This window comes from Lytechinus pictus, chromosome 4 (genome assembly GCF_037042905.1).
Source record: "Lytechinus pictus isolate F3 Inbred chromosome 4, Lp3.0, whole genome shotgun sequence".
Taxonomy (NCBI): Eukaryota; Metazoa; Echinodermata; class Echinoidea; order Temnopleuroida; family Toxopneustidae; genus Lytechinus; species Lytechinus pictus.
The window spans coordinates 20,714,035-20,738,360 of record NC_087248.1 but is presented as its reverse complement, the minus strand read 5'-3'; the positions used below and the strand labels follow the sequence as shown (position 1 = coordinate 20,738,360).

General features: G+C 36.7%; 1 protein-coding gene across 2 annotated transcripts; it reads right to left on the bottom strand.

The window, feature by feature from the left end:
• Nucleotides 1–9,072: 9,072 nt before the first annotated feature.
• Nucleotides 9,073–21,376, bottom strand: LOC129258858 (tubulin alpha-1B chain-like). 2 transcript variants are annotated; one of them, XM_064098601.1, is made up of 5 exons: nucleotides 21,214–21,376; nucleotides 20,098–20,373; nucleotides 12,445–12,667; nucleotides 11,975–12,123; nucleotides 9,073–10,469 (listed from the first exon to the last, which is right to left on the bottom strand). In XM_064098601.1, exons 2-5 carry the CDS (start codon nucleotides 20,098–20,100, stop codon nucleotides 9,489–9,491), a joined length of 1,356 nt encoding a protein of 451 aa, XP_063954671.1. In that variant the 5' UTR covers nucleotides 20,101–20,373; nucleotides 21,214–21,376; the 3' UTR covers nucleotides 9,073–9,488. The 2 variants fall into 2 exon arrangements, with proteins under 2 accessions (XP_063954671.1, XP_063954672.1); XM_064098602.1 differs by lacking the exon at nucleotides 21,214–21,376 and having other exon boundaries at nucleotides 20,098–20,501.
• Between the last annotated feature and the right edge of the window lie 2,950 nt (nucleotides 21,377–24,326).

Below are 24,326 nucleotides of genomic sequence, written 5' to 3'. Positions count from 1 at the left end.
CAATCAAGGCTTTATTTTGTAGTATTTGGGAAATTGTATTAACTTTTAAACCCAGTATGCTGAAGAAAACTTGGATTCGTGACGAACATAATCTTCCCGGATTCTAAGTGTAGGCCAAAGACAGCCGACGATTACTACTTCAAGAGATACCACGGCATGCCATTAATGTTGGGACTGGCAATTAAAATGTTACCATGGTAACTAGGTATATTGACCTGGTGTGACATTGACCAAGAATGTATGGGGTATTGCTGGGTCATGGCCCAGCAGGGGTGGATCTGGGGTTCGTTTCACAAAACTTGTAATAACAAATTTAAAATAACAGCTACAAGCTACTGAAATCTTTCAATACAATTGGCTGAAATTGCACATTTGTTATTAAAACAAGTCTGTATGAAACGAAAGACTGGGTTCAAGTTTTCAACTCTTCAGTGGCTTGTATATATTGACCCCATGTCACATTTTAGACATATTAAGTTCCCCGGGTTCTTTCAACAATTCAATTGCTTTTCAAACTCTTCGCATGAAGCGAACTGTCCAGTGTTACTTTTGATATTTTGAAAGCGCGAACAGGTTTGAAACTTGTTCCAATCTATGAAGTATCTATATGCTTTTTTGTCATTTTATGTTTTCTTCTCAGCTCATCCGAAATTTATTTTGTTTGTGAGGGGTTGCAAACTCTAGACATAGACTAGTAAACGGAACTCAAGATCACCAGTGATTTTTTTAACCTTATTTTTATTCTAATACCAGAACATTTTTTTTTCATTAAATGTATATTTTCCTCACCATTCTAGTATATAGTACAAATGAACTGGAGCGATATCTAGTCGCACTATCTTTATTAAGCTTCTTAAACTGACTGCTCCTTGTTTAGTAGAACCATTTCCAAGAGATTTAAAGACACATAGAGGAGGATCATAATGATGGGGAATGTATCAAATATCGTGTATTTTCTTTCAAAACACAAAACGATTTAGCTCCAGCCTATCTGGGACCACTTTATCTGCAAACATAATGTAACTTATAAAACACAATATTCTGAACAATGTACCATTCAGATACCCTGCCCAAGGACGGATTATAAAAGAAAATCTTTTGAATATGCTGCTGTCGTCTTATTTAATTCGCTCCCTTGTGATAAAAAAAATGCACGTCCCTCCATGCATTAAACACACACTGTAAATCGTCAAAATTCTGTCTGACTGTTATACATGTAATTACACTGAATAACTTGATGTAGATAATATGATGATTCCATGATAATTGTTGATTCACTCTATATGTATATAATGTATTACGTTTTTACTTTATTATATGTTACTTACATTGAATTGCTATGATGTTGAGTTATTTGGAAAGCAGTTTGCATAACTGAACAGGTCTACTCTGCAGTATATAATAAAGAAAACCAATAAACCAATGAAATAATTAATTAATTAAATAAAGCCTTTGACTATTAATAGTCGTGCGTATGCGATCAATAAATTTTCCATTTAACTACATTTATCGATTATTGACACGTGCCAGTGGTATCATTCCGTTATACAGATCGTGTACCTTTCTTATTGTAGCAAGGAACGTAGATCAATAGTGTAAATCTCAATCATTTCATTGCCAATGAATTGCGGCTTTCAATATCAACACTTTATTATTTTGCCAGGTGTGACCTTTTTATGTCAAATCTTTGACAGAAATGTGCGATTGGGGAATTAGTTTATTGGATGTTGTTTTAATGTTGTTAGCTAGCTTTTCTCCCCCGTAAATTTCGGAAATGAAGCACTAAACTCAGTCCCTAAAAGTATTTGCGTCATTAGGCCTACAGTAAAGTCTTTAGAACTGTCATCACTGCTTAATTTAATCTTAATCTGCAAATTATCCCGGCGACAGGGGATTCCTTACCAATTTCGTTTTACGTTCTAATATTCTTTCAGACCTCGAAGTTCGCCAGTTCCAGGTATTCTCTGATCGGGAAATTTACCCCGATCAGAAAATACCAGGTATTTTGGCGGTGTGAAAGCAAACTACGCGTAATATCCCCGAAAGAAAATACCCGATAAATAGTAGGTACTTGGCGAAATTACGAGAACTTTCGCGGGGATTTTTCCAAGGTCGTGGGTATTTTGGCGGTCTGAAAGCAAATTACGGGAACTTTTAGCCCAGCGTGTCGTTGGGTGCGGCGCCGTGCATGGGTTGCTGCTGGGCTAGTAGTTTTGAATCTCGCGCCTTGCCTGCTTATTAGACCATACTGCGCATGCTCCTAACTTCAGGAATTTATCCCGAAGTGTATGTTGCGGGGCGGTCTGAATGCAGGAATAATTAATGGGTATTTTTTAGCCTAAAAATGTTCTCGTAATTTAACGGGGATTCTTGTGATCGAGGCGGTTTGAAACATACCAACAACTTTGTGAAAGGGAACCCATGTGATGGTTTATGGACAACACTGGCGTAAATCCCGGGGGGGATGGGGGGGATATATCCCCCCCACTTTTCGAGGAGGGGGGGATGGCCTGTACAAACATCCCCCCCACTTTTTACGAAAGAAATGAAAAAAAAAAATCACAAGAAATAATTGTTGTATTGGTGAAAATTCTTCCAAAAATACCGCTTAACAAATAAAATAATATTATTGAATCATAAAATGCAAATTAAGAGCCAGATCACCATTTCCAAACGAAATACTTATGTCCTTATTATAACATTGAAGAGAAACCCCCGTTTCTTCCAATTCATCAATGTTGGGGTCTTTGGGAAGGGATTAAGATGGAATGTCAAAATTTTGTTGAATGTAATCTCTAATAAAACCATTAAAACATCATGGGGTAAAAAATATATTAATATTGGAGGGGTATTTGCCATATGGACATACAGTGGCGTAACTACGGGGGACATGGGGGGCACATCCCCCCCATCGGCTGACCAAAAAAAAACAAAAAACGGGGAAAGGGGGAAAAGGAGAAAAGAGGGAGAAAGGAAGAGAAACGTAGTGGGAAAGAAGAAAATATTATTCATTAGAATGTTATATTATATTATAACTATGTTAAGTTACATTACATAAGAAACATTTTAATCATAACTTTATGAAACATAATTTGCCCAGGGCCTACGTCTTCATTGTTCCTGGTGCTCGCATTGTCTGTTTAACGAGATATATAATCCTGTTGTACTAAAACATCCCGTTTTCAAGTCAATATAAACCAAATATATTTCCTAGCACTTGAGTTATCATTGTTTTATGTAGTGACATATGCTTCTTTTTCATGACTCAAAAGTGATTGCCCCATGTTAAGGTCTTCGTATATATGAAACATTTCCTGTCCGTGATTACGTTCGCATTAGTGGATTGGTGAGATATGTCTGCTCTTCATGAATTCTTCTGATCTGAATATCAAAAATTTTCAGCTCGCGCTTCGCGCTCGCATCATTTGGTTAATGAAATACGTATGGTCCTAGTTAATTCCTACAAAGAAACCTTAGAATGCCCCACTTCAGGTCTGAATTATCTAAGTTTTCAGCTCGCGCTTCGCGCTCGCATTGTTAAACGAGATAGGTACCTATCATGATTACACAAATTTGATTATAATGTCCCTTTTTAGGTGTGAATATAAAAAAATTTCAGCTCGCGCTCGCATTATTTGATCAGTGAGATACATATCCGTTTAATGACATTGTCCTTAAAATGTCTCTAGGTCACTCACTCAGTCATTCAAATATTTTGCTGGTGCCCCCCCCCCCCCCCAATACCGTGACCCACGGTCGCCACTGTGGACATATCAATGACAATTCCTTGCATATCTAAAAACATGATTGCAAAAAAATGCCAAAATAATTTTATCATCCCCCCCACCCATCAACACGGATTTACGCCAGTGATGGACAAGCACTCTTTTTCAATGTTTTCCTGGAAGCAGCATATACATTTCGATCATTGCTACGTGTATGGCGCGCCGTTTGACCAATAATTCAGATAAACACTGTTTATCGCCGATAAACAGTGTTTATCGCCGAAAAACACTGTTTATCGAGCGATAAACACTGTTTATCAAGCGATAAACACTGTTTATCGAGAGAAACTATGTTTATCGACCGAAAAACACAGTTTCTCTCGATAAACAGTGTTTATCGCCGAAAAACACTGTTTATCGCCGATAAACACTGTTTATCAAGCGATAAACACTGTTTATCAGTCGAAAAACATAGTTTCTCTCGATAAACACTGTTTATCGCCGATAAACACTGTTTTTCGGCGATAAACAATGTTATCAAGCGATAAACACTGTTTATCGAGAGAAACTGTGTTTTTCAGTCGATAAACATAGTTTCTCTCGATAAACAGTGTTTATCGCCGAAAAACACTGTTTATCGCCGATAAACACTGTTTATCGAGAGAAACTGTGTTTATCAGTCGAAAAACATAGTTTCTCTCGATAAACAGTGTTTATCGCCGATAAACAGTGTTTATCGGCGATAAACAATGTTTATCAAGCGATAAACACTGTTTATCGAGAGAAACTATGTTTATCGACTGAAAAACACTGTTTATCGGCGATAAACACTGTTTATCGAGAGAAACTATGTTTTTCGACTGATAAACACAGTTTCTCTCGATAAACAGTGTTTATCGGCGATAAACACTGTTTATCTGATTTATTGGGCAAATGGCGCGCACTCGTACTCTAGATCATGCAGTGCCGTATCACCGTATGCACTAGCTACTCTAGATCTCCACGTGCGTGCGCCTATGCGCCGGCATGTAGCGGCGGATTTGGTTCCACCGGCGGATACCGTATCCGCCGGCAGATATGGTTCTAAATGGCCGATATCGTTTTTAATCGGAACCATATCCGCCGGGTTTGACGCGGCTTGATGTTTGCAGATTTGGTTCCTCGGCGGATTTGGTTCTATTGACTATACGTGTAATTCAGACAACCTCGGCTGCGCGCGCATGCGCGGCTCTGGCAATGTCGATCGCAATGGGGGGGGGGGGATTTTCGTCCGCCTTTAGTGAATTTTTATTCAGGGGCGGATCCATACAGCGTTCGACATAGGGCTCGATGGGGGTGAGGATTAATAGAAGAAATAATGTATCGATATTTCATGTATTACATAGACCTGGCACATACGCCAAGACTTTGCTATTTATTATTATCAGATTTTGATGAAATTTTCATCATTTTGTTTTTGTGAATTTGTATACTATTTTCAGTCCGCAGTATGCATCGATCTCTTTAACTGTGCTTTTTCACACCAATGTTAGTGTCAGTTTGCCAGACTGTTTGGCGAAAATGTGCACCCCCATACAGTGCGTATAAAAAAAGGGGACAGTTTTGAAAAGTCTATAAAAAATTGTTTCAAATTATGATATCTATATTTTGATGTTAATAGATGCTCTGAAATCTTATCTTTGAAATGCCATTTAAAAAAAAATTGTTCATGCTTGAGCGAACACGGGACGTTTTTTGTCGGGGGTTCAAAGAGAGGCTTGCGCCAAAATGGCAGAAATTAGAAATTTGATGATCAGACTTTTTGCTAATCAGCAGGCTTCCTTTTTACCTTTTCAATATCTTCGCCATGATTTTCGAATTATGCTGCCAAATTTTATTTACAAATGTATTTATATACTTGAATTATTTTGTTTTTTCATTAAAACTTCTTTAACCTTTGAATTTTCCTTCATAAGTAAGAAAAGAAGACTTTTGTCAACCCAAGGAAGAAGATTTGCGTTATTAATCATGTTAATTGGGAGAACTTGTAGTTATTCTAATCGTATTTTATTAGGTGAAAAAATTACGTTATGGTACCTTTATAATAGAAAAACATGAATCCTATTTTCAAGGGGTCATTGATTCCTTGACCAAGTTTAATTAAGTGCTTGACAGGGCAAACAGGAAAGGATTCATGTCTTTCAATGGCAATGTATTGAGTAAATTTTGAAGGAGCTAGATATGGCAGATCGGATAAAATGTATTTAAATAGTTTTGAGCGAGCAAGCAAAAATTTCCACTTTTTTTAATATCCAATTCTGTGATAGATTTTGACAAAATATTTAGAAAATAAATCATATTTCACTTTCTATCTTTCCTTGTATTCCCTTTCCTTTTTTTATTGGGGGGGGGGTAACACCCCGAGCCCCCACCCATCTGTATGCCCCTGTTCAAAAGCACCATAACCTTTGTAGCACACGATGGAAGGATTAAAAAAATACACGCTTTCCCATACTTCGGTTTAAAATTTTTGTTTTTGCTTATAGAATGAATATTGAATGCTAAAAGAGAACATATTAAAAAGAAACAACAGAACAATTCAGGCAAATAAACAGATTCGAAAATGAATTTTAACAGCATAATTCGAAAATTATGTCAAAGATAATTAAAAGGTTAAAAGGAAGTCTGCTAAATAGCAAGAAGTCCGATCATCATATTTATCATGTTATGCCATTTTGGCGCAAGATTCCTTTTTAACCCCAAACAAAAACATTCCGTGTTCGCTCAAGCATGAACAAAACTATTTTTTAAATGGCATTTGAAAGATAAGACCTCAGAGCACCTATTAACACCAATATATAGATGTCATAATTTGAAACAAAAAATTTATAGACTTTTCAAATCTGTCCCGTTTTTTCGATACGCAATGTATAGGCATATTGGTTTTTGAAACTACAAATGTTTAGAAAAATTTCAACAAATCAAAACTTCATATTTCCAAATAAATGATGCAAATAAGTGTATGAAAATATGTTTTGCTGTTAACTCATATTATTGCTTGTAGAATGCTAATTTTGGGTGAAAACATAAATTTGACATTTTTAACAAAAATCAAAAAAAAAAAGAATGTCAAAACATGATTTATTTCATATGTAGTTTATTGTAGGCCAATTTTTAATTTATCATGTACTTTTTTTTTAATTCTTTTTTTCTTCAATATTTTTGTTAAGGAATCTGAACTTGGGGACCGGAAGTTCACCCTGATAAAGGTTAGATACACCACGTATCGTATGCTCCTTAATTTACCTCTCAGTCATCTAATTTTAAGATCAATATGGGATCTTTAGTGAAATATAATTTCTCCTTTATATCTTTTGTTTCTCTTACTATACCCCCTTCTGGTTTTTCATCTCTTTATTTTTTGCCTTTCTTTCTGTCCCTGCTCATTTCGCCCCTTTTGCCTCTTCTCCAGTTTCCTAACATTTCTGGCACATTATGAATATATCTGGGGCGTATACGCGTGGGTGATATAGCACCAAAAAGGGAGAAATAGACAGAGGAGGGAAGGGAGACAAAAAATATACGAGAAAATGTGGAGGAAATAATAATAATACATAGGAATTTCGCAAATCAAGAATTTCATTTGCAGTGATCATTATCTATACTTCCCTTTAGAAAACTTATTACAAAATCCTGCCATTGTTTGCCTTTATTTAATACTCTGTATCAATCATAATTGATGCATATTGTATCCAATTTATCCCTAAAATTGTGATAAGAAGGATTTAATAGGTATAAAATAAATTAAAAATGCATGTTTTTTTATTACAAGACGTTTTTTTTTTAAACAGTGCACACCTATATAGTTACCACTAATGCATATAGCATTTCCATTTATTTGAAAGCAAGATAAAAGAGCGTTGCAGATTAAATGCCTCCAGGCTCACGGGCATAGGTGCCACGGCCGGGAATCGAACCCCGGACTTTCTATGTATAGCCAGGCCGCCTAGACCACTCGGCCACGGCACCTCCACGTATGTGAGTGGAGGATATCGCGATAGCGCAAGAACGATATCTTCCGAAGAGAGTGGCCTTTTTTGGTACTGAATCCGCCGGAGTAGAACACGATCCGCCGGCGGATTTGGTGCCTAGAACAGTATCTGCCAGGCGCAGGATCCGCCGGTACACCGGCACGCACATGCGGAGTAGTAGTGCATACGGTGATACGGCACTGCACTGATCTGGAGTACGAGTGCGCGCCATTTGCCCAATAAATCAGATAAACAGTGTTTATCGCCGATAAACAGTGTTTATCGCCGATAAACAGTGTTTATCGCCGAAAAACACTGTTTATCGCGCGATAAACACTGTTTATCAACTGAAAAACACAGTTTCTCTCGATAAACAGTGTTTATCGCCGAAAAACAGTGTTTATCGCCGATAAACACTGTTTATCGAGAGAAACTATGTTTATCGACTGAAAAACACAGTTTCTCTCGATAAACAGTGTTTATCGGCGATAAACAGTGTTTATCAAGCGATAAACACTGTTTATCGAGAGAAACTATGTTTTTCGACTGATAAACACAGTTTCTCTCGATAAACAGTGTTTATCGGCGATAAACAGTGTTTTTCGGCGATAAACACTGTTTATCGAGAGAAACTATGTTTATCGACTGAAAAACACAGTTTCTCTCGATAAACAGTGTTTATCGCTTGATAAACATTGTTTATCGCCGAAAAACAGTGTTTATCGGCGATAAACAGTGTTTATCGAGAGAAACTATGTTTTTCGACTGATAAACACAGTTTCTCTCGATAAACAGTGTTTATCGGCGATAAACAGTGTTTTTCGGCGATAAACACTGTTTATCGAGAGAAACTGTGTTTTTCAGTCGATAAACATAGTTTCTCTCGATAAACAGTGTTTATCGCTTGATAAACAGTGTTTATCGCTCGATAAACAGTGTTTTTCGGCGATAAACACTGTTTATCGGCGATAAACAGTGTTTATCTGAATTATTGGTCAAACGGCGCGCCATATACGTGCCTACCGAAATTCTAATAGGTTTCGAATGTGGTTTCTCGACTCCCGCAGTGCAGCGCCATCTTATGACAGATTAAAGATATTTTACGGCTTCCATTTCCTCCAAAAATATATTCCTGCGACGATACCCTTCCTCCATCTCCTCCCCGACCCTCTCCCCCCCCCCGACCCTCTCTCTTCTCCGTCCCCCTCTCTTCCATATATCTAGCTAGCTATCTAACCTCCCCCCCCCCCCTCTCTCTCTCTCTGTCTTCTGTGGCACAGTTGCGTTCCTATGGAAGTAAGAAAACTCCCACAATCAAAACAGATGAACATATTTTTAAAGATAACATGAAAATAGAGCTAGAACTTCATCATTTTCAACACGACCAGTATTCTTGTTCTATATAATTGTTACAGGAATAAACTGTACACGAATCCGACAGACGTATGAATTTCGTTTCTGAATGTTTTATTACTAAATTTTGGCAAAACTAAAGTCATAATGCACTTCGTGAAATATTGCATATGAGGTATCGAAGATCATAGATCTTAATGATATGATATCTTTTAATTGAAGACTTAAAAGTAAAAGTGTATATATTTCAAAATAACAGAATTTCTGTGTGTATCTAAAAAGGTATTACTTTGTTCTGCAAAAGGGTCCATGTTTTATATTATGGAAATAGATGCAGGTATTTTCTGAATTGTATGTTTGTATTTTTGAAAGATTTTGAACTGCACATGGCCCCGTTTCTTCAATATTCATCCTGCTCTTCTTCATCTGCTGGATCAATAGAATCCATTCCGACTTCTTCGTAGTCCTTCTCGAGAGCAGCCATATCTTCACGAGCCTCAGAGAACTCTCCTTCCTCCATACCCTCTCCGACATACCAATGGACGAAAGCACGCTTGGCGTACATCAGATCAAACTTGTGGTCGAGACGGGCCCAGGCTTCTGCAACTGCAGTGGTATTGCTCAACATGCAAACGGCACGCTGAACCTTGGCAAGATCACCGCCAGGGACGACGGTGGGTGGTTGGTAGTTGATACCGACCTTGAAGCCAGTTGGACACCAGTCGACGAACTGAATCGATCGCTTTGTCTTGATGGCAGCAATGGCGGCGTTGACATCTTTGGGGACGACATCACCACGGTACAGGAGACAGCAGGCCATGTATTTGCCGTGACGAGGGTCACACTTCACCATCTGGTTGGCGGCCTCGAAACAGGAGTTAGTGATCTCGGCAACCGTCAACTGCTCGTGATAGGCCTTCTCAGCTGAGACAACTGGTGAGTAGGTAGCGAGAGGGAAGTGGATTCGAGGGTAAGGCACCAAGTTGGTCTGGAATTCAGTAAGGTCGACGTTGAGGGCGCCATCGAATCGCAGAGAAGCGGTGATGGAGGAGACGACCTGAGCAATGAGACGATTCAAGTTGGTGTAGGTGGGACGCTCGATGTCGAGGTTACGTTTGCAGATATCGTAGATGGCCTCGTTGTCGACCATGAAGGCACAGTCGGAGTGCTCCAGTGTAGTATGGGTAGTCAGGATGGAGTTATAGGGCTCGACAACTGCAGAAGCGATCTGCGGTGCTGGGTAGATGGAAAATTCCAGCTTGGACTTCTTTCCATAGTCAACGGAGAGACGTTCCATCAACAGAGAAGTAAAGCCAGAGCCGGTACCACCACCGAAGCTGTGGAAGATGAGGAATCCCTGAAGACCTGTGCACTGGTCAGCCTGCAAGGAAGACAAACGTAACATTTATATTTGTATTGTATTTATCGGCCACGTATCTAGAGAAGTCACCCATTCCTATTTAGGTCAATTATATTCCTCTCTTGAGTAAGAAGTGTATGTTGTTTAATCTCTCTACATGCAAATTGCCATAATGTTGGTCTGTTTTCTATTTCACTCGCGCGGTCTTTACACGATTTAAATCATCATAATTTCGTTTGGTTGTGAATAATGCGTAACTCGAGGGAACAATAGGGAGATATAATGCAAATACATTTCCGGCACGCACGTTGTTCATTAAATCGCTGGTTCCGAGATCTATAGTGAATATTTTGTTTTTCAGATCGTGGTGTACCGTACATTGTACTGAGTACAAGTCAGAAATGTATTTACATTATGACTTGATGCTGTAACATAATTTTTCAAATGAATTTCTATACATGTACCATGTGTACTATAGATTGCAGATTATATCCGGTTGTTCTTTTCTCAAATATGAAAATCAATACATGGAATTAATAGACTACCAGTTTTAAAAGTTCAAGATCGTTTTACAGCTTTAGTTACACTTTTATGGTGATGTTCCATATAAGTGTATCCCTATGAACCTTCTTAATCTTCACAAATGGAAAGGTTGCTGGTAGTGAAAACTCAACTTAATACTGTAAGACAGTTAAAGCTGACTTGTGTAGAACCCCGTTGACCAACTCCACTTAACGTTCAATGTCAATCAACAGTCATCAATTCTGATAATGTCTAAGATAATAGAAATACTTCTGTTTATCCAGTGTGTTTACTTCAGCTTCAGATTTATGAAACGTTTCTTGGTGAGCCCTGTAAAAATAAAGTTATTATCACCCTTCTCCATTCTGATACATTCTGTTAAGAAGGCCGAAGGGCCCATTTTTTTTAGCCTTGGTAGGACTCCCGCAATGGAACCCATTTAGTACTCAATTTTTGTATAACCCCATTACCTCATATTCATGATAAGGGTGCTTGACTACTGAGCCACCAGACCTGAGCCACCAGACAACAGAGAATCGACACTTTTCAATAGCATGTAGAGGGTTTATTTTCATATGATCCAATGCCAATTCGTCAAATTGCCAACTCATCTACTATCATTTGGTCTACTATCAGTTCGTCCAATATCCACGCGGTCTGATTGCCATTTCGTCCACTCACCATTTCGTCTCATAACCATTTGATCTAGTTAGACTTATTAAGTGTTAATTCGGCAAAATGAATGAAACAAAAACGAATTTTAGACCAACTGGTTATGAGATGATAATTTCACAGACGAACTGGTAATTAGACGAATTGATGATTGGACCAAATGATTATTGGACCAAATGGTTGTTAGACGAAATATTGATGGACGGAATTGCATCAGACTAAACGAAGGTAGACCATGTGGTGAGTGGACGAATTGGCAATTTGCCCGTAAAGAGTATGCATCTTGATTCGTATTCAGAAAAGGGTAGACGTAGTACAACAGCAGAACTTACCAACTTGCGAATTCTATCTAGGACGATGTCAATCTGTTCCTTCCCGACGGTGTAATGGCCACGGGCGTAGTTGTTGGCAGCATCCTCCTTGCCGGTGATCAGCTGCTCGGGGTGAAAGAGCTGACGGTATGTTCCGGTACGAACCTCATCTGAGAGATTAACATTAAAAGGAAGGGCAGATGAGATGATAAAATATGGACAAATCACATCGAGTTGCTAGACATTATTGTTTGTAATATCTTTTGAGAAGTTCTTTGAAATGAATTTTGATCGTTCAATCTTGGATCTCAACTAATCATGAAGTAGCTGGAAACAAACTTGTCGGTCCATTGGGTTCTAAATAGAAATCAATAGTTGACCGGACTGATATTCATCTGGGGTTTCAAGGGGCGTATGGGTAATAACACTAAATTGACTTAAATTTTTGCACCGAACAAAAGGACATGAATATTCATTCCGTATTTACATACCAATAACAGTTGGTTCAAGATCGACGAAGACTGCTCGAGGGACGTGCTTGCCAGCGCCAGTCTCGCTGAAGAAGGTGTTGAAGGAATCATCCCCACCACCTCGAGATGTATCCGAGGGCATCTGACCATCGGGCTGGATGCCGTGCTCAAGGCAGTACAGCTCCCAGCAGGAATTACCGATCTGGACTCCGGCTTGACCGACGTGGACTGAGATACATTCACGCTATGAAGAAAAGTAGGACGAATAAAAAAATGTTAACATGCACCGTCACACTTAGAATGCTTAGAGAAAAATGAAAGGTTTAATTTCGTAAAGGAAGGTTGAAATTTGTCAAAGAAGGTTCAACTTTGTAGAAGAAGTTTCAAATTTGTAAGGGGGGGTAATTATTTAAAGTAAGGTTCGACTTTGTAAAAGAGGATTCAACTTTGTAAAGGAAGGCTCAACTTTGCTAAGGAATTTTATACCTTGTAAAGGAATTTTTAAAGGAAGGTTCAATTCCGTAAAGGAAGGTTCAACTTTGTAAAGGAAGGTTTAATATTGTGGAGGAAGGTTCAACTTTGTAAAGGATGGTTCTACTTAGCAAAGGATGGTTCAACTTTCTAAAGTAATGTTCGACTTTGTAAAGGAAGGTTAAACTTTGAAAAGGAAGGTTTAACATTGTGGAGGAAGGTCAACTTTGTAAAGGAATTTTCAACTTTGTAAACGAGGGTTTAACTGTGTAAAGGAAGGTTTAACATTGTGGAGGAAGGTTCAACTTTGTAAAGGAAGGTTCAACTTTGTAAAGGATGGTTCAACTTTTTAAAGCAAGGTTCGACTTTGTAAAGTAAGGATCAATTTTGAAAAGGAAGGTTTAACATTGTGGAGGAATGGCAACTTTGTAAAGGAACTTTCAACTTTGTAAACGAAGGTTTAACTTTGTAAAGGACGGTTCAACTATTTAAAGAAAGGTTCAACTTTGTAAAGGAAGGTTCACCATTTTAAAGTAAGGTTCGACTAAGTAAAGGAAGGTTCAACTTTTTAAAGGATGGTTCAACTTTTTTAAAGTAAGGTTCGACTTAGTAAAGGAGGATTCAATTAGGAAAGGACTTTGAATTGTGTAAAGGAAGGTTCAATTTGCGTAACCCTTCGTTTCACAGGGAGTACCTTACTGGGCCTAAAACACCTTTGCATCTTTCAGACCAGGCACAAAGATCCAAAGGAGTTAATTACATATTGTAATATGTTCTCTAAGTGCAATGAGTGGGACATTGCAGGGGTCGCGTAACGATTTTGATAATGGGAGAGGGCGGAGCCAAATTCGTGTGGGTGTTGGGGCTGACTATGCATAACACGACAATTTCATAGTCATATATCGGAGAGCCAAGGCTTTTGCTAAGGCTTGCCATTAAAAGGAGTAAATTTCCTGGAGTGTGTAATAGGCCTAAATAACTTTTCAAGTCTATTAACTTCGCCTACATGACATGGAGAAAAGAAATGAGCTAAGGTCAAGTCTTAAAGGGATCAAGGCTTAAAATGATGAGATGTGAACAGATTTTTAAAAATAAGACTATCAAAACAATGAAAATTGATCAAATTTGGACTAAGAATAACAAATGTATGGTATTTAGAGATTTGCATTATTTGGTGAAGCATTTCTTGGTATGTCTTCCATGTCTTTATGAATATTTAATAAGCAAACCCATGATGTCACATCCCCACTTGTACTATTGTATTTTATTATAAGAAATTAAGTTCATTCAAATGTTTTCCGGCAACAACTAAAAAAATGGATTGACAACTGATTTAGTGCATTAGATATTCATTGCTGCAACTTATTTCATTATTAGGGAGACATACCATTCACATTTATACGAAAAAATGAAAACATGATTTCATGTAATAACACATGAAAAAGGAAAGTGGGGATGTGATATCATTAGCCCACCTGATGAATATTCATGACGACAAGCGTATAACTGTTTCAACAATATATTGCTAAATTTCAAAATTTAATAACTTCACTATATGAAGTCACATTTTAATGAAATTTTCAGCATGTGTGAATTTTCCACTATTTATTTAGATATGAATATATTCAGCCCGAAGTACCCCTTTATTTAAAGATGAATTCAGATAAAAATATCCAACACTGAAATGTGAAACACACTGGAGTGACCTTTATTCTTTATCTTATCCCCACTCCCCTCCTGGTGGATTTCCGATCACGGATCTTCGAATCTTATTCAGAAAAATCATAGTATCAAATCGAGGGGAAAGTGGCATGGATCTAAACGCTGCTTTTATACGCGTCCAAACTTCTCATCCGCCTCCACCCAAACCCCCCCCCCCCTCCTCCTCCTCCACCTTGTATACCCTTTCGAACCTCTTCCCTGTAGTCGAAACCCCCTGATGTGCTTCAAATTTTGGAAAGGCCATTTCAATCCGGAATATGCCCCCCTACTGCCGAGACGCTCAGGGTAGAATCTTTGGATGACGACATTGATCATCCATGTTGTAATGCCCTTTAAAATACATGTACAGTAAAAATAAATAATAATCGGTCGGCTGCACCAGGAAAAGGTCACCAAATTTGAAACAATATATCATGTCAAATAGAAACACGTAAATACATTAAACTCTTTGGGCTAGAATTTTAGAATAAGAAGGCAGAAAAAAAAATCAGTTTTTTATCAAAGGCGCTGTAGGAGGATTAGGGGGCAATTACCTATATTGATAAAAAAATGAATAAATTAAATACCCACCCCCCCCCCCCTAAAAAAATGATAAATAGCATTTTTTTTAAAGAAGAAGATGGTGAAGAGGCGTAAACTAATTTTTTTAAATCAATATTTCATTAAAAAGTTATCAATTTTATGTTGTCCCTCGAATAATAGTGGCGCCAGCCCTTGTGGTATTAACACTTTTTTTAAGGAGAACTGCACCCTCTCCAAGAAAATGTGTTCAAGAATATATTTTCCTCGATGTTGTGATATTTTTGGCGTTTGGCAATCGAAGCTTCAAATGTTATTGTATTAAAATTTAATATTTACAAAGATTTGCTTCTAAGGTTTCTGCTACTTTATATTTCATTATTATCGTATGTATTGTATGTACAGTAATTAGACCAAAGTTTTGTAATGTTACGGATTTGTGGAAATAAAAACCTGAATGAAATGAAGTTGACCATTGTAACTAAAACCAAATGAAAATGACAATATCCAGTCCTTATCCACATTATATAAATGAACGAATTAATCACTGAATCGACCGAGGTTAGGTACTACATTTTTTTAATCAACATTTTAAAAGGATTTACACATAATTGAAGATAAATCTTTCAGGTATGAGAGTATTGAAGTAAATGACCTGAGAGAAAATGAATTTATTGAAAGAAACACTGGGATTTGGAGGGAATTCATATTGACTCAGCAAAATTAGCAATCAACACTTCCACTCAGGAAGAGGGCAAATCTTTTTTCAATCCCGTAATCTCAGTAATCATAGGGATCCCTGGGCATGAGTAAGGGAATATTTCGTGAATTTGTGCAAAATAATATATTAAAGGTCTTTCGTGGCACCTTTTTTATAAAAAAAAAACTATTCGACTTAAATACTTTGTTTCGGCTATATTTCATGGAAAGTAGCTCTGTAAAGCATTTCGTTCAACTTTTATCACTACATTTCAGTGATCCAGTCTGCTATTCTATAAGAATGAGCAATTCACCGACTACACAGGGTGGATGTGAAGTATACCATTCTTTTTTTTTTCAATCCACACTCAACTGTTTGAAAAAGGTTCCGAGGCTGGTTGAATAATGGATTGTGGCAATCACCTTAAAAATATTATTTCCAAATTCTGACTGAGCGGGGGGGGGGGGGAGAAAAGGTGAGCACAACTATCGGAAGAGTGTGGCATAAATTTTTTGGCGTAAATTGCAAATTTCTTTGCAAGTTATTATTTAGCGTCGATTGCCTTGAATATCAAAGAACTGCTTGTTTGGTTTGTCTTTTAATCATCTTCGGCCCTGCAACTGATCTTGAAGACATCAGCTCCATGCATTAATCAATCTTGGTGTAAAAGTATACCTTTGAAAGTCATCACTCATCATGTTGACCTCTTATCGACCTGATGGATAGCTCTGTCGAGCTATTAAAATTGTCGTCCATCTATGGGTGCGTTTATCCGCCACTTTTTTACCCTAGAATCATGATCTGAATCATGATTCAAATCATGATTCTGCAGAATCACGATTGCGTTTAGTCGAAATTGAATATAATCATGATTAGAATCACAAACATGAAACACGAAAAAAGGGGCGTTTGGAAAGACGTTTCTGCAGAATCACGTACGAAAATGTTCGAATAAACGATATCGTGATTACAATCATGATTCTACGACCTCACTGTTGTGTCGGGCTACTTTCGGTTTGACTCTTGCCAAGCTCAAGGCGCTCTATATGCTCATTGTATGTACATGATTATGTACTAAGCATGCATTTCTTGTCATGTTCAAGTTCTGTGTTGGTCATCGCATCGTCCACTACTTTTAATTTTTTGGTCATGTCTTCAACTTCAAGTTCTAGTAAATGAATAACTGGACAGACAATGATATCAGTTGTTGTTGAGTATACAGTATCAATATTAATTGGATCTACGCTGAAATTCACTTCCGAACACCATTTTGGATAAACTAACAAGATGAATAGAAGCATATGGACCCTATATGATAGAAGTAAACAAAATGAGGTATAGACTGAATTCTGGAAGCAAAAGATTTTTCGAGAGCCGAAACACGTGCGAAAAACTTCCTCTGTCAAACTGCGCACTAGTGATGCGCACTGGATTGGCCCGAATCTGAGGAGAAACAGCATTGGAATGAATTGAGAATTGAGAATTGAGAATTGAGAATTGATTTTATTCTGTCCATTTAGGAAAATATTCTTGTTGGCATTTACATATACACAGAAATATACAAAATCAAAGCGTAAAGATGAATTCTACAGAATATATATACAATCACACATATTTGAAGAAAAATACATAATACAAAATCATTTCAATCAAATCGGTAACATTTTACTCTTAATCATCGTTATTATTAATATAATTATCATTATTATTATTATTATCAATCTTATTATTATCATTATGATTATTATTATTAATTGTATTATTATTATTATTATTATTGTTATTGTCATTGTTATTATCATTATTATTATTATTATTATTATTATTATTATTATTACTATTATTATTATTATTAATATTGTTTCTATTATTACAATTATCAATAATCAATCATTACTATTATCATTATCATTATTACAGGATATACAGAAAAAAAAACATACAAAGAAATACAACAAACTACATACAGTCATACAAATAAGGGGAAAATACATAATATAAAATAATTTCACTCAAAATCGGTACAACTTTGCTCTTAATTATTGTTATTGTTATTTATTTTCAATATCATTATTATCATTGTCATTATCATTATTATTAATATTATTATTACTATTATCATTAATATAATTTTCCTATCATTATTAATTATTATTATTATTATTATTATTATTATTATTATTATTATTATTAATTATCATTATCATCATTATCATTCATCATTATTATCATAATCATCATTATAAATAGACAATTGCTCATTCAATGCTTTCATTTCAGTCGATAGTATCAGGGTAATATTAGTAAATTGTATACATGTGTGAGAATATAGTAGGTGACTGACGAAGTGGCAAGATTACAGGCTTGATTGAAGTTGTTCGTTGTATTTTCGAATGGAGAGCGGCACAAAAGAATGAAGGAAACGCGATGTTCGAGCCCTCATTGATCTATACCGCCTTCCAGATCGCATTTGAATATAACATGAGTGGAGGGGGTGGTCCTTATTTTGTATGATCTGTGAGGCCTGTTTCAAGATTGCTTGAACGCATTCATTGGTCACATTTGCCACTTCTCCAGTAATCTTCCCAGCACAATTGGCTATTTTCTGCAATTTCTTCATGTCTTCTTGTCTGCACCCTCCGAACCAGAATCGTCTAAACGCTGATTCTGTGATATTGTGATTCATGTTTGTGTTTTGAATCATGATTCAAATCATGATTCAAATCATGATTCTGGCTTGAGGTCGCATAAACGCAGCCTATATCTCATGTCACGGGGTCAAGGGTAATTAATATCGCAGCCGTGCAAGTCCAGGGTATTTTGCCCACGTGTGTCCCATGCGCTGATAAGTGATGAGGTACATTTTAGGCCATCAACGGAAATAATATATACGATTAAGTTTTTTTCCGTTCTCTCCCCAAGAATCCCTTATATTTGCTCCAACCTCGGGTAATTCATTAAGGATATGATATAAAATATGATATTAAATGAAGTAATTCATATGTCTGAGATATTATTGTTGTTGTTTAGGGTTGAGCGGAATAGTTGGGGCGCGATTTCTAAAATTCTTTATATTTTAAGATTTCAATCGTCATGCTATTCTTATTAGTGGAATAATGAGTCAAAGTAAATGAGGGGGAAAAATATGGTGTATGTAGTAAATTTTTTTTTTTTAATCGAGCGTATAAAGTGAAGCAAGCGAGTAATATTTTGTGAAAATCTTTTTTTTTTGCATTTCGACATAACATTCAGAAAATAGTACAATATTTTATCCTAATTCCCCCCCCCTTTTTTTTTTTCTTTTCTCTCCCCCCCCCCCTTGGTTTTGGAACATTTGGGGGTCCATGGTCCGACATCCCCTCCCCCTACAGTGATTCCAATGAATTATGATACAATCTTGTGCAAGGAAATGTGTCAAACACTTCCTTAATTCACTGCGAGACGATCGTCAGGATCGTAAGATGCAGAGTACTAATTATAACTTTACAAGGAAATGAATAGGAACAAAGAAAACAAGAGAGGGTGAGACATATGTTACCGAGGTCATAGCCTAGTTTAAATGAGAATTTGTCAGTTGATTCCTTCTTAGGATTTGGAAGAACATGTATATACAAAATAAAAAATTATACAACTTGATTAAAATCAAAAGATCGGCATTGGACTAGTGTCTATGATATCACGATAACCTGATTATACAAGCAGTATTAATTCTTCAGCAAATGATTGTACCCATTTAAAGGGGAAGTTGACCTTATAAAAGCAGAAAGCCTTGGTAAATGTGTGATGAAAATCAGTCAAGTAATAAGATAGTTACGATTGTTTATTTTATTTTTTTTATTTGTGACGTCATATGTGAACAGCTCTCCGATAAAACAAGTAATTAAATACCACAAATTTCCATATTTTAATGGTTTCTAACGACTGAAATATTTATTATCATAGAAGCTGGTATCAGATGATGTGTAAATACGCACGCTTAAAGGATCCCATTCACCCCCACCCCTCCCCCTGTTGTGTTTGTGCTCCACGGACGATTTCTATTTTATCTTTAATAAATTATCAATCGCCAAAAGAACTGAATTCATTTCTAAAGTAAAGTAGGGCCTATATATAGCCTTCGGAATCTACAATATACATATTATACAAACAAGCGCTCAAAGTTCATTATTTTATTATTTGTCTCACCATATTTCTTGTTACGCATGCTATTTTATCATGTTTATTAGTTCAAGGAGAAGAGATAATGAAAGTACATCACTTACCATTCTGATGGATATATATTCGTGGAATGACGATAAAATTAGTTAAAACAAAAGTTTTCCTGGTCAGTTTTGACAAAGAACCTCAATCTCTTCGCTGTCCGTTGCGATGAGCGGCCGACGAAAAGAATGTGAAGGGGAGAAGCTGGCGATCGTATATGGGCAAACGATGTCGACAGAGAAAGCTCCCCGGTCCGTGCGCATCACGGTATTGGGTAGTTTAAAGGCCCAGACTTTTTTCTCAGTTGTAGAGTGTTTTTTTTTTACATGTGTAATTCACTAGGGATCAAATGAATTACGTAAAAAATATTTCATATCAATAATTTTGTGATCAAGGTAGTTTTTTTTCTATAGGAGGTGAGATATTGGGTCAGTCTGGCTCGTATTAAGAAATAATTGTGTACTTCAAACGGCTGAATATATAGACTAGCTGGCTAATTAGAAGCAGAGTTGTTTAACACCGGATGAAAGACATTTCTCTCGATGACAAGTTCAAGAAAGGCAAATAAGATGATGTTTGGTTTTGAACTTTTGCAGGTGATTATTATAATATTGATGATGATTTTATAATAAATAGCTCTGATATAATATTGACAATGACCAATTGTATTGGTGATGATGAAGATGATAATAATGATGGTACTGATGATGATGATGATGATGATGATGATGATGATGATGGTACTGATGATGATGGTGATGATGATGATGATAATGATAATGATGGTACTGATGATGATGATGATGATGATGATGATGATGATAATGATAATGATGATGATGATGGTGGTGGTGGTGGTGGTGGTGGTGATGGTGATGATGATGATGATGACGATGATGATGATGATGATGACGATGATGATGATGACGACGATGATGGTGGTGGTGGTGATGATGATGATGACGGTGATGGTGATGGTGATGATGATGATGATGATGATGATGATGATGATGATGATGATGAAGGTGGTGGCAATGATTTCATCATGTGAACACAACTTTATTAACACTTCCAAATCTTAAATCATGTCCTTGATATTCGCTAAAGCACTATGTATGGATGGAAGAAATAAAAAGAAAATGGTACTTGTAGACAGTTCAATTAAATCAATACATTACCAAAGACTGTGTTGAAAAAAAATAGTTTGGAGGGGGTAGATCTAGGGGCTGCGCAACGCTTTTGAAAGGTGGAAGTTGCTGTGCAGATATAGTAGGATGAATGACCAGCCAAAAAATCACAAAAGATTGTAATTTTTACCGCTTTTTTAAAAATAAGTTTAGTGAAATAAATTGTTTGGCCGAAGCCACCTTCCCTGGATCCGCAGCACCTGTATATTTGTTTTATGTATTGGGGGTTTTCATATCTTTGTCTAATTACTTGTGCGGTTTAAATTGAAATCCCATTTTAAATGTCAAGTGTCGCAGTCGTGCTTAAATGTTTTAAAATTTGGATTCTTCTTTATTCATTTGTTTGCGTATCCTCTTAGTCTGATAGGTTTATTTCCACATGCCCGAATTTGTTTGCAAACCACGAACTAATTTTGACAGATTGTTTTGTTGTCTATCTGGATAAAGTTATCTTTAACACCAGTCATAAGCTGAAGTATATACATTCAGGGAACTGGGCGTTTGTAATTATTGAACATTGAACATGTTATGCGCTGCACATCAACAGCGACATTTTTGGAAATATAGATTCCAATTTATTTCCTTTTATGAAAATTAGTTCGTGTGGACCAATTGTTGCGATTTTTTTAATTTTTTATACACTCAAAAATGTTTGGCAACATACTGTACCCACAACAACTGGTTAAAACTATATCTAATTCTGGGTAGTTTTAAACCAATAATGTGTGCTTTGGGTGAAAACTACACAGTATTGGTTGAAAACTACCCAGAGGTGGATACATTTTTTAACCAATTGCTGTGTAGACAGTATGTTGCCCAACATTTGAAGAGTGTTCCATTATCGTGATATAGCTTTGGAAAATATTTGGAATAAAATCACCAGTCAGTTACACTGGCCATGCACTGCAAAAACTCCGGTGTTGATTTAACACCAGCCCGGCCCACACCAGATAAGTATTGAAACAACACCAGTTTGGAATCAAACCGATGCTGTTTTAATACTAATTGGTGTTGTATAAACACCTATCTGGTGTTAGACCAAAACGAAACTGGTGTTGTTTAACACTTCTCTGGTGTGGATATATATAGATTCCGGGCTGGTGTTAAATCAACACCGGATTTTTTTCAGTGTACAGCCATGACACTGCACGATTGGAAAATCATTTTCTTACACTGTCTTGTCGAGTTAAGTATTTAACCTTTAAGGGGAAAATATCAGAAATTAAATTAGATAGAATGAAAACCATATACAAATCTGAAGACTGTGACTTAAATTATGGAAAAGAGATTAAGATTGGCAAATGAATGTGGAGCAAATAGTGGCATGATATTGATGACTAGTCCGAGGTCTATAAATTTCCAGGGTCGTGCAAAAAAGGGGTCAATTGGGAACAAGCTGCGCCAGTAATAATGAATGTGATAATAATACATAATACTTATAACTCGCGTCATAAGAAAAGATTCAAAGCATAATTCCAATGGTAATTACGATCAATTTGTAATGTACAGTAGGCCTGTAGTGACACGACAAAATGATTTCCATCCCAGAGACTTTCCGTATACTTTCTTTGATCATTGCCTGACTATTCCTTCATCTTCCCTCTTCTTTTTTAAACATCATTTGAAAAGAAAATCTTGGGGGGCTCCAATCACCTCTTCCCCCTGTACTCCCCCTTGTCTGTATGTGTTTAATCTTCCTCATTATTATTATTATTACTTATTTGGCCATAAAAACATACAATTTGTACATTGTAAATACAAAACTACAATTTGGCATATCGTAGTTCCTGTCTATAACCATTTAATTTTCTTTTGTAGGGAAAATGATTTAGGTTATCGAGAAATAAGTTTTGAAATCAATGGTGAAAATGAGCCAGCAGGGCAAAAATGACGTATTGTGAATAATCATGTCAGAACTTACACGTGGAACATTGTTATTTATCCGCGCATGCGTTTTTTTTTTTTTTTATATATTAGTCATGTGCCATAGGCATGTAGCAGGGAGTAAAACACCAAACTAGACCTACTATATAGACGTGGGTAATATCAACCCCTTGTTATAACTATGACGTCATGGATATAACAAATTACATATATTTCATCATACTGCCAACGGTTTATCTGATGGCGTGGAACAAGTGATTGATGTCATTAATAATAATAGAGATTTACAACGTGACAATAGAGATTTACAACGTGGACAGTTCGCCGTCGGTGCAAACAAACTCACAAGAGACTGTCAAAGGTCTTTGCTACATCAGGGGAGTTATTTCCTTGTAATTTGTAACCGAAATTGGAGAAGTAGGTCTATATGCCTCATTCTACTGTACCACGGCTGGTATACAATACATAAATGTACGTGAATATATATTTGACACGGGCTCTGTACCTCTGTATCGATTTATTTGTAGTCGATCCTTTTGCTATTAATTATTACTATGTGGTAGGACATTGACTACCATTTGTCAATTTCAATAACTAATAAGATGATGAATGATAATATAGTATTTTTCATTATGTTGAAGAATATAGGCATATTCCTCCACTCTTCAAATCACACGTAAAGACTGGTATACACCCGGTATACAGATGTGTTTCGATACAGGTCAGTGACTGAAAATGGTCTGTGTTACTGCTGATAGCATAGATGGCGCTGTTCAATTTTTAATGGTTCAAAGATTGATCCGTGAATTACCAGTAGCCCATGACAGGGAATTTTATGGATTTTATATCAGGTACATTACAGTGGCGGATAGAGGGGGAGACCCGAGCCCCCCCCCCCCCACCCAACTTTGAGAGCCATGATTAAATATGTAATGTAAATATACCGTTTTTGCCCAAGTGTGCCCCCCCCCCCCCCTTGAAAGTGAGGACTTTTTAATGACAAAAAAATGTTTCTTTCAAGAGCGGCGGGTGTGAGATTATATGTATCTGTTGATATACTGAAGATACAATGAAAAAAATGGGTTATTTTGAGAAAATGAAATTTCATTGATTTTTTTTACTATACGCTAAGGGGAAGGTGCTCACTATGACGCCACAAATCGAAGACCTAAAATTTTGATAATTTTTGTTTCTTCAAAGCTTCACCAATATTGTTATTT

What these genes read in the sequence shown, in the direction of transcription:
- LOC129258858 (XM_064098601.1), bottom strand. An exon ending in TCTTGAACCAACTGTTATTG is followed by an intron (nt 12,124 to 12,444) that starts GTATGTAAATAC and finishes TTAATCTCTCAG; the next exon opens with ATGAGGTTCGTACCGGAACA. An exon ending in TAGATAGAATTCGCAAGTTG is followed by an intron (nt 10,470 to 11,974) that starts GTAAGTTCTGCT and finishes TCTTCCTTGCAG; the next exon opens with GCTGACCAGTGCACAGGTCT.